We start from the raw sequence: 15503 nt of genomic DNA, 5'->3' as shown, positions 1-15503 counted from the left end.
TGTGCAGTCATCTCTCTTCCCCTGTTATGTAATGCAATCCTAAGACAAATATCTAATAAAGTAGAGATTTGCCCCTTTCCATTAAAGAGTGTCCTTTAATCTTTGCCTCATGGTTTAAAAATCTAATCTCTGGGAGAAAGGCCACTAGAAAATGTCCCCCTGCACTTGTGATAGGGATTATTACTGTCCCAAGATTATTTGTGTAACAACCAACCATCAGAATGTGACTCGTTTCAGGAAGCTCGGCATATGTGGTGCATCACTACTTCACAGGAGAGGCATTTGAAAGTATTTTTTTTGTATTTTTATCATAAAGCGTTTTTTTGCAGAAATGCCTTTCTGGAACATGTGAACTTTCATGTTCCTTAATAACAAATGTGTATGCCATCTTTAAATCCGAATAAAATTGTAAAATTACGAGCCTAGTTGGTTTAGCCACGGAAAAAGGCAGGAACCTTCCCGCTAGCCATGATTGGCTGAGATATGACTTTGGATTGGTCTGCCATGTTTTGTTTGAAAAATGAGCTGCTCAGTACGTGTAGATAATCCTTGCCACCGCTGCTTTTTTGAAAGATATAACGTTAGCAATGGAGAACGGCAAAAGTGTTGATACTGCACCCAACATCATTGCTGCCCTGAATTTAGCAGGAGCTAAAGGTCAGTGTGAACCTGAGTGACGTGACACAACGGGCCAAACAAACTGTAGCTATAAACAAAACGTAACCAACACAGGACGTCTAACTTAGTTAAAGGGGTTCCAGTCTGCCGTGAACCGTTCAACCATGTATATGTGTAAGAGTCTACAGTTTCAGATATGATATGTTTCTAATTTTGTCAGAAAGTCATTTTCATTACGAGTTTATGCATACCGTTAGCTAGCTAGTGAACGTTAGCTTGCTGGCTCCGCTAGCTAACGTTAAGAGTGCGATCTGTGTAGTAATATTATTTGTACCTCAGAAATCCATTTGCGTTGCTAGTTATAGCCTAATGTTAGCTAGCTAGCTAACATTGAACCTTGTTGGTTAGCTTAACCTACCTTCAGATTCATACTACAGCATTTCATGCATGGTGGCTAGTTATAACAATCCATTTGTACTGTATGAGTTGGGATTATGGTTCACTGTTTAGCTAGTAGCTAGCTACATATCTAAACAAAATACTCCACTTTACCAGATGATTACATGACCCATCAAGTTAGCCAGGTGTGTATTGGAGTGATTACTGCCATCTATTGTTTTTCATGAACATATGTACAATACATGTGTAGACAATATTGACCCTTCCAGATGTTTAATAGTATTATTGTGGCTGTGGGGCTGGTTCTAGCATTTATTTCACATGACCCATCAATTTAGATATCCATCATCTAATAATAATTTTTTTAAAGAAAAAATATCTGGGCACTTCCTATTTTTGATATAACTATTTTTTATATTTTATTTAACCTTTATTTAACTAGGCAAGTCAGTTAAGAACAAATTCTTATATATATTTATATAAATATAGGACAAAACACACATCACGACAAGAGAGACAACACAACACTACATAAAGAGAGACCTAAGACAACAACATAGCAAGGCAGCAACACAACATGGTAGCAACACAAAACATGGTACAAACATTATTGGGCACAGACAACAGCACAAAGGGCAAGAAGGTAGAGACAACAATACATCACACAAAGCAGCCACAACTGTCCATGATTGAGTCTTTGAAAGAAGAGTGTTGTGGAGGATGAGGGCTGCAGTAGATATCTCAGATAGGGGGGAGTGAGGCCTAAGAGTGCAGTACTATGCAAATATGCTAGTAACCATTTCACTGTACTGTTTACAACTTCTGTATCCTGTGCATGTGACAAATAAACGTTGATTTTATTTGACTTAGTGTGTGTTTACCAGAGACAGAAAAGTGACAAACAACACGACCTGCACCAAAGTCAGATTTTTATAGATAGAGTGGACTAGATAAAGTGGGCTAGATAAAGTGGACTAGATAAAGTGGACTAGATAAAGTGGGCTAGATAAAGTGGACTAGATAAAGTGGGCTAGATAAAGTGGACTAGATAAAGTGGACTAGATTAAGTGGACTAGATAAAGTGGACTATATAAAGTGGACTAGATTAAGTGGACTAGATAAAGTGGACTAGATAAAGTGGACTAGATAAAGTGGACTAGATTAAGTGGACTAGATAAAGTGGACTAGATTAAGTGGACTAGATAAAGTGGACTAGATTAAGTGGACTAGATCAAGTGGACTAGATAAAGTGGACTAGATTAAGCGGACTAGATAAAGTGGACTAGATTAAGTGGACTAGATTAAGTGGACTAGATTAAGTGGACTAGATTAAGTGTATTTTTACCTGGAGTTTTCCTTATTGTTGTCTACTACTTTCACAACTTTAAGTCTTGAAATCGTTGGTTGTTTATTACACTACCTTCCTCAGTCTGTTCAGCACATGGCCTCACGTGAATCTTTAAAGAGATGGGTGGGGCTGAGGCTTAAGAGGGTGTGAACGATGCTGAATAGGTGTAGACAAAGAAGAGCTCTCCAGTTCCAAAACATTCAAGTACCATTTTCTCAAAAGCGGGGTTACAAGTTTATCAAATTTCAAAGCAGAAGTACTTTCCCATTGTTCCTCAACTGCAGTGTAATGATAAATCATTTATGTAGCTCCGAAGGCATTTTACTGAGGAGTGGCATCCGTCTGGCAACTATACCATAAAGGCCTGTTGGTGGAGTGCTGCAGAGATGGTTGTCCTTCTTGAAGATTCTCCCATCTCCACAGAGGAACTCTGGAGCTCTGTCAGAGTGACCAACGGGTTCTTGTTCACCTCCCCTGACCAAGGCCCTTCTCCCCCAATTGCTCAGTTTGGCCGGGCGGCCAGCTCTAGGAAGAGTCTTGGTGGTTCCAAACTTCTTCCATTTAAGAATGATGGAGGTCACTGTATTCTTGAGGACCTTTAATGCTGCAGAATGATTGGTACCCTTCCACAGATCTGTGCCTCAACACAATCCTGTCTCGGAGCTCTACAGACAATTGCTTCGACCTCTGACATGCACTGTCAAATGTGGGACCTTATATAGACACGTGTGTGTCTTTCCATATCATGTCCAAACAATTGAATTTACCACAGGTGTACTCCAATCAAGTTGTAGAAACATCTCCAGGATGATCAATGGCAACAGGTTGCACCTGAGCGCCCAAGCTCAATTTCGAATCTCATAGCAAAGGGTCTGAATACATTTGATTTATTTTATACATTTTAGAATAAGACTGTAACTTAACAAAATGTGGAAAAAGGGGAAGGGGTCTGAATACTTTCCGAATGCACTGTATGTGGTTTAACAATCGGAACAATATGCCATAATCGCTTCAGAATGATGGCTAGCCTTGTTTCAGAATGATGGCTAGCCTTGTTTCAGAATGATGGCTAGCCTTGTTTCAGAATGATGGCTAGCCTTCTATGCTCCCTTGTAGTACAACACAGTCCACCTCAACATGGGTTAAAAGCAAGGATGTCCTGTTTCAGTTCATTTAATACATTTCATATTTCCAAATGTTGAAACAAACAAACAAGATGTAAAAAGTGTATGATACTTACAACCATACCGTTTAGCGACACCCAACAATCTTGAGGGAAATCTTGTAGGAGTGGGACCAGGAACTGCAGACAACCGTCCCAGTGGCACAGCAGCAGCATCATCCCTATCAGATTAAATATTCTTACCACAGCACTGGCCAGGTCATACGTCATATGGAAAATCTGGGGAGAGAGAGAGAACAGAGGAAAAACAAATTAGGTTGATCTGAATTCCCATGTGTGTGAGGTGTTAGGGCTGTCCCCGACTAAAAACAATCTTGGTCGACCGAGAGTCGTCTGTTCTTTCGACCAATCGATTGCTAAAGAGGGAGCCAGAGATCAATATAGCCTAACCAGAAGAAGAAACCCCTGACTTGTTGCACCCTCGACAACTACTGTGATTATTATTATTTGACCATGCTGGTCATCTATGAACATTTGGACATCTTGGCCATGTTCTGTTATTATCTCCACCCGACACAGCCAGAAGAGGACTGGCCACCCCTCATAGCCTGGTTCCTCTCTAGGTTTCTTCCTAGGTTTTGGCCTTTCTAGGGAGTTTTTCCTAGCCACCTTGCTTCTACACCTGCACCGCTTGCTGTTTGGGGTTGTTGGCTGGGTTTCTGTACAGCACTTTGAGATATCAGCTGATGTAAGAAGGGCTTTATAAATACATTTGGTTTGATGTATTCCCGTCCTGACCCTCCTCCTCCAGCTGGCAGCTGCTAGTGGCCTTCCAGATTTTTCTGTTACGCTCCTGAAGTAAAAGGCTAGACCAGCGGGCGCCAACCTTTTTCCATTTAGAGTGCCAGGTTATCAAACCATTTCTACTGATGTGCGTGTCATTTTCATATGCACATTTCTGTGGAACAGTTTACTTTAATTTATAATCAAGTCTTCATATCTCATAATCAATTTCAAAATCAATTCTACCTAAATGAAAATGATAGAAATCTAAAAGTAACTTCTATTGCCATTGCCAATATGTAAAAATAGCTTACATAAAGCCAACAAATAAAAACATTGCAACCTGCAGGTAGAAAATATCCTAATCAAAATAAATATCCTATAAATCACATTGGCTAAACATGGCCTGGTCAGGCCCAAAGCTCCTGCTAACAAACTTGCAAACATTTCAAATATTCTGTGCCCTCAGAGTTTCCTGTGCCAGTGAGCTCAGGACAGACATACACATTAGCACAAGGGATAAGAAGTAATCAGGCTGTACTAATTGATGATGTTTCCACTGGATCAGAGCATGACACTTTTTTCCACTTTCATGCTGAGTGGTTATCGAAAGGGAGAGAGCTGGAAATATTTTTCCAATAGACTACATTGAGGAACTATTATCATTCTCAATGGATGTAAAAATAGACTTTGTTTACTTGCTGTTGGAGGTGAATAAAAAATTACTTTGAGAAGCTCCATAGTGATGGTGAGTTAAGCCAATCAGAAACAGTATCAGATCCCCAAATGAGCAGATTTATAAATCAGGTGATCTGTAAGCCTACATTTGAGCGCAGGCCAGGTAGCCTGGGACAGGTAGCCTAGGCCAGGTTCTATGCGTAATCAGGTGCACGTCCTTACCCCACATTGACAGGAGCGACACAAACAAACAATGAATAAATTGACACCTTGTAAATTGATTAAACATTTTCTCACAAGTGTATCCTAGGTTGTGAGCTCTGCAGGAAACATGTCCAATCAGACAATGACAAAGGTATGACTGTAATTGCAACATACTGAATGCATTAACAGGAATTACCGTAACAAACATTGTAATTAGAAATGATGGTAATTAACAGTAAATGTACTACTGGTGATACTGGTGTGTCATCCCTGCGGCCTCCGCAATGGATTAGTCCACTCAGACAGGCCTCCGCAATGGATTAGTCCACTCAGACAGGCCTCCACAATGGATTAGTCCACTCAGACAGGCCTCTACAATGGATTAGTCCACTGAGACAGGCCTCTACAATGGATTAGTCCACTCAGACAGGCCTCTACAATGGATTAGTCCACTCAGACAGGCCTCCACAATGGATTAGTCCACTCAGAAGGCCTCCACAATGGATTAGTCCACTCAGACAGGCCTATACAATGGATTAGTCCACTGAGACAGGCCTCTACAATGGATTAGTCCACTTAGACAGGCCTCCACAATGGATTAGTCCACTGGTGATACTGGTGTGTCATCCCTGCGGCCTCCGCAATGGATTAGTCCACTCAGACAGGCCTCCACAATGGATTAGTCCACTCAGACAGGCCTCCACAGTGGATTAGTCCACTCAGACAGGCCTCCACAGTGGATTAGTCCACTCAGACAGGCCTCCACAGTGGATTAGTCCACTCAGACAGGCCTCCATAGTGGATTAGTCCACTCAGACAGGCCTCCACAATGGATTAGTCCACTCAGACATGCCTCCACAATGGATTAGTCCACTCAGACAGGCCTCCACAATGGATTAGTCCACTCAGACAGGCCTCCACAATGGATTAGTCCACTCAGACAGGCCTACACAATGGATTAGTCCACTGGTGATACTGGTGTGTCATTCCTGCGGCCTCCGCAATGGATTAGTCCACTCAGACAGGCCTCCACAGTGGATTAGTCCATTCAGACAGGCCTCCACAATGGATTAGTCCACTCAGACAGGCCTCCACAATGGATTAGTCCACTCAGACAGGCCTCCACAATGGATTAGTCCACTCAGACAGGCCTCCACAGTGGATTAGTCCATGCAGACAGGCCTCCACAATGGATTAGTCCACTCAGACAGGCCTCCGCAATGGATTAGTCCACTCAGACAGGCCTCCACAATGGATTAGTCCACTCAGACAGGCCTCCACAATGAATCAGACAGGTTTGAAGCAGACAGGTGTGAATCAGACAGGCGTGAATCAGCTGGAAAACAAAAAAAATCAACAATCGACCAGTCGACTAAATGGAGTCAGCCCTAGTGAAGTGTATACTTTTATTTCGAAGTAGATTCATTTAAGACTCCAAAGAAACACTGTGTAACCCTGACTTTAGCCCACTGCTGTAAAGGGTTAAGTAGAGACGAAGCAGGGTTTTAGCTGATAGAATAGACGTTTATCTGCAGGGTGACTGAACAGAACAGCTCTTGAGAAAAGGTTTGGCTGACATTGGATCTGAACAAAAGAGAATCTGCTCACGCTTCCATGAATTCCACTCTAACCGCTCATTCTCCACAGAGAGTGATTTGCATAGGAAACCCATTATTTATTTCCTAGCTGGTTATTCTATTACTCATTTTTGCCAAAGCTCCAATTCTTTCTGCAAAAAAATCTGGAAGCGTTTCCGAGTGACAATTCGACAAAGTGCCAGTTTCGCATGATAAACCAGCAATCACCCATTTTGTAATAAAATGTTAAAAAAGTAACATATTGTTGAACCTGTCGACTGCCTTCTCTCTCCTTCCAAATTAAGGCCCTAATCCGAGGTTTGGTGAAGTAATTGTTATCTATTTTTAAGGTGATATAATTTCTCCTCTCTATTAAATGTGTGTTTAAAAGTCACTAATGCATAACTTTAATAACGTTTTAATGGGATCTTATGGTATGGTTCCAGCACAAGGAAATGAAAGATTAAAAAAGTTAATTTTTATGCTTAACAAAATTCACATATATTTGAGAAATGGTGACATTTTGTTTCTGGGCAGTTTTTCAAAAAATGGTTCCCCAGGGGGGATAATTAGCTCCTTGGAATGACTTGTGGAACACTGTAAATCCAAGGTCGGGGAAAAACAAGCAGGCCGACTGGACTTTCAGAAGCTAACTCTAATAGATATTCAAGCAACAACAAGGATGTGTTTTTGCACATGCAGAACACAAGTCAAGGCATCTGACATTTTATAACATGACAGTCTTACTGTAAATTCCATTGTTAAAATGGTTGAATAACTACTGAACAGGGAAGGACAAACATTGACGCGGCCAGAGAGAGATGTTTATATGATGAGCCCTTCTCTTCTCTGTTAACCCTTATAAAGACCAGCTGGATGTGTTCCAAATGGTACCCTATTCCATATACTGTATTGTGCACTACGTTTGACCAGTGCCCATAGAGCTTTGGTCAAATGAAGTGCACTACATAGGGAATAGGGTGCCATTTGGAACTCCACCCTCTGTGTCCCTTCGTGTCTCCTATAAAGAGAGCCACGTAAAGAGTGCTACTGATCATTCGTGATCCAGATAATAAGATAGGTTTAATCGAGCCCAGAAGGGAACACTGATTCTTCGGGGTCTAAAAATAAGCTTGGTCAGCAGAAAGACAGTCTGGAGTAAACAGATGGGCCAGGGTGTGTGTGTGTGTGTGTGTGTGTGTGTGTGTGTGTGTGTGTGTGTGTGTGTGTGTGTGTGTGTGTGTGTGTGTGTGTGTGTGTGTGTGTGTGTGTGTGTGTGTGTGTGTGTGTGTGTGTGTGTGTGTGTGTGTGAGAGAGAGAGAGAGAGAGAGAGACGCATAACATAATATGTTCTACATGGGTAATGAGTCAGACTAACAGAGAACCAAGATAGGGCCTTCAAAGTCTCACTATCTGCTACAATTTCTCTGATTTGGTGGAGCCACTCAAAGTTCTTTCCTGCTCTTCACTTCCTACTGGCTTCATGATGACTACATTGTGACGACATGATGATTATATGATGAATACATGATGACTACATGATGACTACATGATGACTTCATGACTACATGATGACTACATGATGACTTCATGACTACATGATGACTACATGATGACATGATGACTACATGATGACTACATGATGACTACATGATGAATACATGATGAATACATGATGATGATGACTACATGATGACTACATGACTACATGATGACTTCATGATGAATACAAGATGAATACATGATGACTTCATGATGAATACATGATGACTACATGATGACTACATGATGACTACATGACTACATGATGAATACAAGATGAATACATGATGACTACATGATGACTACATTGTGATTATATGATGAATACATGATGACTACATGATGAATATAGGATGACTACATGATGACTACATGATGACTACATGATGAATGCATGATGACTACATGATGACTACATTGTGATTATATGATGAATGCAAGATGACTACATGATGACTACATTATGAACATGTGATGACTACATGATGAATACATGATGAATGCATGATGGCAACATGATGACTACATGATGACTGCATGATGACTACATTATGATTATATGATGACTACATGATGACTACATGATGAACATGTGATGACTACATGATGACTACATTATGATTATATGATGAATACATGATGAATACATGATGAACATGTGATGACTACATGATGACTACATTATGATTATATGATGAATACATGATGAATACATGATGAATGCATGATGGCAACATGATGACTACATGATGACTGCATTATGACTACTTAATGAATATGTGATGACTACATGATGAACGTGTGATGACTACATGATAACTACATGATGAATATGTGATGACAACATGATGACTACATGATGACTACATGATGAATGCATGATGAAAACACAATGGCTACATTATGACTACATGATGAATACATGATGACTACATGATGAATGCAAGATGAACATGTGATGACTACATGATGACTACATGATGACTACATGATGAACATGTGATGACTACATGATGACTACATGATGACTACATGATGACTACATGATGACTACATGATGACTACATGATGATTACATGATGACTACATTATGAATACATGATGACTACACAATGACTACATGATTACTACATTATGACTACATGACTACATGACTACATGGTGGGTGCATGATGACTACATTATGACTACATGATGACTACATGGTGGGTGCATGATGACTACATGATGACTACATGATGAATGCACGATGACTACATGAACACATGATGACTACATGATGAATATGTAATGACTATGTGATGACTAAATGATGACTACATCATGACTACATGATGACTACATGAATATATGATGACTACATGATGATTACATTATGACTACATGATGACTATATAATGACCTCATGATATTTAGTATTTTATTAGGATCCCCATTAGCTGTTGGTAAAAGCAGCAGCTACTCTTCCTGGGGTCCAACACAAATACATGAAACATGACATAACACAGAACATTAATAGACAAGAACATCTCAAGGACAGGACATCAATTAAAAAACATATAAATACATACACACAAACTATTTAGGTCAGCGTTGTGTCGTGAGGTGTTGCTTTATCTACTTTTTGAAACCAGGTTTGGGAAAGGTGAAAACCCAGTCTGTTGTACAACTGAATGCCTCCAACTGAAATGTGTCTTCTGCATTTAACCCAACCCCTCTGAATCAGAGAGGTGCGGGGGGCTGCCTTAATCGACATCCATGTCTTCGGCGCCCGGGGAACAGTGGGTTAACTGCCATTACTCAGGAGCAGTACGACAGATTTTTACCTTGTCAACTCGGGGATTCGATCCAGCAGCCTTTCGGTAAGTGGCCTAACACTCTAACCACTAGGTTTGCTGTTCGTTTGAGCAATATGAGATGGAAGGAAGTTCCATGCAATAAGGGCTCTATATAATACTGTACACTTTCTTGAATTTGTTCTGGATTTGGGGACTGTGAAAAGACCCCTGGCGGAATCTGGTGGGGTAAGTGTGTGTGTCAGAGCTGTGTGTAAGTGACTTCATGATGACTACATAATGTAATGAACAGCCGGTGGATGCATTTTAATGCAATAGAGAAGCCAAGACCGACTGGCGCTCTACTGCCAATAGCCCTTCCATTGACACACACACATACACACACACACACACACACACACACACACACACACACACACACACACACACACACACACACACACACACACACACACACACACACACACACACACACACACCACGCGCACACACACACACACACACACACACACAGAAGGCCAGACGTACCTTTCTGCCAATAACCCTCTCATTAACCTTCCAAATAGCTGTCACAAACATTTCCTCATCACACCCACCGTTTCTGTGGTGTGATTGGACATCCACCCTGTCATTCGGGACATGTGCCAATCAGACGATGTGGTGAGGCCTGTACCAATCAGACACCTGATCACAGTAAAACGTTCCAAATGTGGCAGATAGAAATGTGATGAATAGAGCTGACATGATACCCTATTCTACATGACAGACAACCCATACACGATATATACAAAAGTATGTGGACACCTCTATAATAAGTCGATTCGAGATATTTCAGCCACACCCATTCCTGACAGGTATACCAAATCAAAAACACAGCCATGCAATCTCCATAGTAGAATGGCCTTACTGAAGAGCTCAGTGACTTTCAATGTGGCATCGTCATAGTATGCCGCCTTTCCAACAAGTCATTTCGTCACATTTCTTCCCTGCTAAAGCTGCCCCCGGTCAACTGTAAGTGCCGTTAATGTGAAGTGGGAAAAAAATCTAGGAGCAACAACGGCTCAGCCGCAAAGTGGTAGGCCACACAAGCTCACAGGGATACCAACTCCATATTAATGTCCATGATTATGGAATGACATGTTCGACGAACAGGTGTCTAATGCAAAGGGCATGTAGTGTATAATGCCCCTGTACTCAGACATGTACAGGCTTTGCTGGACACCCTTATGATAATGTGTTTCAAACCCTTTTAAGGGCCACAGGCTTTACTGTTATGCTACATTTGCAAAATAATATGTATACACCCTCACATCCATAACTATAACTTTAGCAAGTTGGTTAGGACATCTACTTTGTGCATGACACAAGTCATTTTTCCAACAATTGTTTACAGACAGATTATTTCACTTATAATTCACTGTATCACAATTCAAATGGGTCAGAAGTTTACATACACTAAATTGACTGTACCTTTTAAACAGCTTGGAAAATTCCAGAAAATGATGTCATGTCTTTAGAAGCATCTGATAGGCTAATTGACGGTCAATTGGAGGTGTACCTGTGGATGTATTTACATTTACATTTACATTTAAGTCATTTAGCAGACGCTCTTATCCAGAGCGACTTACAAATTGGTGCTTTCACCTTATGACATCCAGTGGAACAGCCACTTTACAATAGTGCATCTAGGTCTTTTAAGGAGGGGGAGAAGGATTACTTTATCCTATCCTAGGTATTCCTTAAAGAGGTGGGGTTTCAGGTGTCTCCGGAAGGTGGTGATTGACTCCGCTGTCCTGGCGTCGTGAGGGAGTTTGTTCCACCATTGGGGGGCCAGAGCAGCGAACAGTTTTGACTGGGCTGAGCGGGAACTGTACTTCCTCAGTGGTAGGGAGGCGAGCAGGCCAGAGGTGGATGAACGCAGTGCCCTTGTTTGGGTGTAGGGCCTGATCAGAGCCTGGAGGTACTGAGGTGCCGTTCCCCTCACAGCTCCGTAGGCAAGCACCATGGTCTCATAGAGATGATAAGCATCACTTCCTCTGCTCTGAGCAGAACAATGGGACAGTTGATCCCAGAATGGAATTAGAGGGTGTCAAAGACTACTTGTAGCAATTTCCACAGACAATTTGACAAAGACACATTCTTGCCAAAGTACAGTCCAAATGCAAAGCTTGGTAACAGAATGACGGCACAAACAACACAAATCGTCATTCTATATCCACACCCTGCATCTGCACTGTTCTTTAAGTAAATGTGTTTTTGTAAAATTTTCTGTGGGGAAATTGTTCAAATAAATCCTTGTGGATAGAGTTGTGTGGTTTGGTTAACTTTACAAATCATTGGTTTCGGTTTGGCATACATATTAAAGTAAACATTTTGTTGGAGTCTCAGCATCACTCAAAGTGGAATTGGCCCTGATGCAGGGTCTGGTCTGTTCAACAGACTGAGGAATATGAACTCAACGTTATGCCACGTTTAGACCAGGGCCTGCATTTATCAAGCGTATGAGTGATAGGAAGGATGTTTATTTATTGTAATATTAGGTCAGATTATTATGTAGATCAACACTCCTACTGAGATGATTGAACAAAAAAACAAGACTTTGATTATAAGGTGACCTGTCTCTTTAAGGATAGGACTGGTGTTGGGAGAACTGATCCTATGTCAGTTGTTACAGGGCTGGGAGTTACAGCAGCTGCAGTTTGAGAGAGAGAGAAAAGAGAGAGAGTTCTGGGTTGGGGCATCTGGATCCCATATTCCAAAGGTCGCATGGATATAAAGGATAACACCAGCCTCCATAAAGTTTATTACAAATACGTATGATCATATTGCATAGCCTCACGGGATCAGGCGGCACATGAGGCTGAGACAAGCATAGCCGCCACACTGCATGTTTTCATTAGTACAGACAGAACATTAGACAGGTGTGTGGTGATGTGTGAGGATAAATTGGCAACCTTTCGTTCTCGTTTCTTCTCTGTAACTTACAAAATACTTCTGACAACTTGGCAAATTGTTCATAATTAAGCCACGTTTTTACAATTGCTTATTACATGCCTACCGTATAACGTGCACGAGCTGGTCACAAATGTGCCATGCCATGTATTCATTCTGCCTGCTCAGTTGCAAAAAGTTTGTCGAACGGAAGCTAATAGAACGAAACGGGGAGGGACCTACCTGAATTTGTCAAATATAAACTCTCGATTTAGTTGCAAAACATTTCCAACTGTTTGGCGGAATGAATACACCCTTGCTCAGTCAAAACTCCAATAGCCCTACTATATATACATTTTCACCATTAGCCCAGCAACCTAGGACACCAGCAGCTGCTTGTTATCACTGTTTGTTGGCTATTTTATGACATGGACGGATGCATACAACTACATACAAATTTGACAGCTTTGACATCAAAACAATGCCACAGCAGATAGCTTGCTGGTGCAACCACTGCGTGGTTTATTACACTGTAGCGCCCATCTAACTTGTCACACTGACTCGTGTAGCCATAGCATGGCTGAGGTTTGCAACATTGTGACACCACATTAAGGTTGGCCTACACTTTGAATAATTGCTTTTCTATTGCCCACAAACTAGGCCTAGGGGATTTATTATAATTTCTCTCATAACTAGAATTGTATAAAATAGTCGTAGCAATAGCCTACTGTGCTTCATCGGCTACCAAACAGCGTCACTGCTCAAGCAGCAATATAGCGCAGTCGATATTTTACTGCAAGTAGACACGAGCTACGAACTTCACTGCTCACGAAACACACCATGCAACAAAACACACATATGTAACCTGATTTGTAGGCTTACGTATGTGGACATTGATTGTTAATTCCAGGTGGAAAATCCCTTACCTGCTCTAGATCTATGGCCGCCAACGGACTGGTGCCATAATATTCTAATTATTCTGCTTTCAGTCTGCTCAAATAATGATTCCAAAATATATCAAACAATTCCTCGGCAGTGGTATCCGGTGTCTGATATTGTCGATATATCTGTCATTAACCAAATCGAAAGGGCGCCCGCGTCCCTAATTGTTGAATAATACAGACAGCAGCTCTCGCCACCAAAACCCGCTTATTTTGTAAGCGAGTTGCTGAGGTTTATTTCAAACTCAGTGCCTCTTTGCTTGACATCATGGGGAAATCAAAATAAATCAACCAAGACCTCAGAAAAAAAAATGTAGACCTCCACAAGTCTGGTTCATCCTTGGGAGCAAGGAAGAACAATTATGTGGAAATATTGAGGCAACATCTCAAGACATCAGTTAAAGCTTGATCGCAAATGGGTCTCCAAATGGACAATGACCCCAAGCATACTTCCAAATGGACAATGACCCCAAGCATACTTCCTAAATTGTGACAAAATGGCTTAAGGACAACAAAGTCAAGGTATTGGAGTGGCCATCACAAAGCCCTGACCTCAATCCTATAGGAAATTTGTGGGCAGAACTGAAAAAGCAAGGAGGTCTACACACCTGACTCAGTTACACCAGCTCTGTCAGGAAGAATGGACCAAAATTCACCCAACTTATTGTGGGAAGCTTGTGGAAGGCAACCTGAAACGTTTGACCCAAGTAAAAAAATGTAAAGGCAATGCTACCAAATACTGTGTGTAGCCTGATACTGTCTGTGTGTAGCCTGAGACTGTCTGTGTGTAGCCTGAGACTGTCTGTGTATAGCCTGAGACTGTCTGTGTGTAGCCTGAGACTGTCTGTGTATAGCCTGAGGCTGTCTGTGTATAGCCTGATACTGTCTGTGTGTAGCCTGAGACTGTCTGTGTGTAGCCTGAGACTGTCTGTGTATAGCCTGAGACTGTCTGTGTGTAGCCTGAGACTGTCTGTGTATAGCCTGAGGCTGTCTGTGTATAGCCTGAGACTGTCTGTGTATAGCCTGAGACTGTCTGTGTGTAGCCTGAGACTGTCTGTGTGTAGCCTGAGACTGTCTGTGCGTAGCCGGAGACTGTCTGTGTGTAGCCTGAGACTGTCTGTGTATAGCCTGAGGCTGTCTGTGTATAGCCTGAGGCTGTCTGTGTATAGCCTGAGACTGTCTGTGTATAGCCTGAGACTGTCTGTGTATAGCCTGAGGCTGTCTGAGTATAGCCTGAGACTGTCTGTGTATAGCCTGAGGCTGTCTGTGTATACCCTGAGAACAGACCTTTTTGGCTGCCCGTCTGTCTTTGTAGCAGACCTCTGTCTGTCTGTCTTTGTAGCAGACCTCTGTCTGTCTGTCTGTCTGTCTTTGTAGCAGACCTCTGTCTGTCTGTCTGTCTGTCTGTCAGCCTGTCTGTCTGTCTGTCTTTGTAGCAGACCTCTGTCTGTCTGTCTGTCTGTCTGTCTGTCTGTCTGTCTGTCTGTCTGTCTGTCTGTCTGTCTGTGTCTGTCTGTCTGTCTGTCAGCCTGTCTGTCTGTCTGTCTGTCTTTGTAGCAGACC

The 15503-nt window shown here is 41.8% G+C and overlaps 1 protein-coding gene across 1 annotated transcript in view; it reads right to left on the bottom strand.

The window, feature by feature from the left end:
• Nucleotides 1-15503, bottom strand: part of LOC115106026 (potassium/sodium hyperpolarization-activated cyclic nucleotide-gated channel 1) — a 197882-nt gene that overhangs the window by 79725 nt on the left and 102654 nt on the right. Inside the window, exon 3 of the mRNA XM_065007613.1 lies at nucleotides 3606-3767. Coding sequence (XP_064863685.1) covers nucleotides 3606-3767 — 162 coding nt within the window. The remainder of the gene's footprint in view (nucleotides 1-3605; nucleotides 3768-15503) is intronic.

The sequence above is a fragment of the Oncorhynchus nerka genome, linkage group LG22 (genome assembly GCF_034236695.1).
Source record: "Oncorhynchus nerka isolate Pitt River linkage group LG22, Oner_Uvic_2.0, whole genome shotgun sequence".
Taxonomy (NCBI): Eukaryota; Metazoa; Chordata; class Actinopteri; order Salmoniformes; family Salmonidae; genus Oncorhynchus; species Oncorhynchus nerka.
Note: the sequence above shows the minus strand (reverse complement) of the source record. Positions and strands in the feature narration are given on the sequence as shown.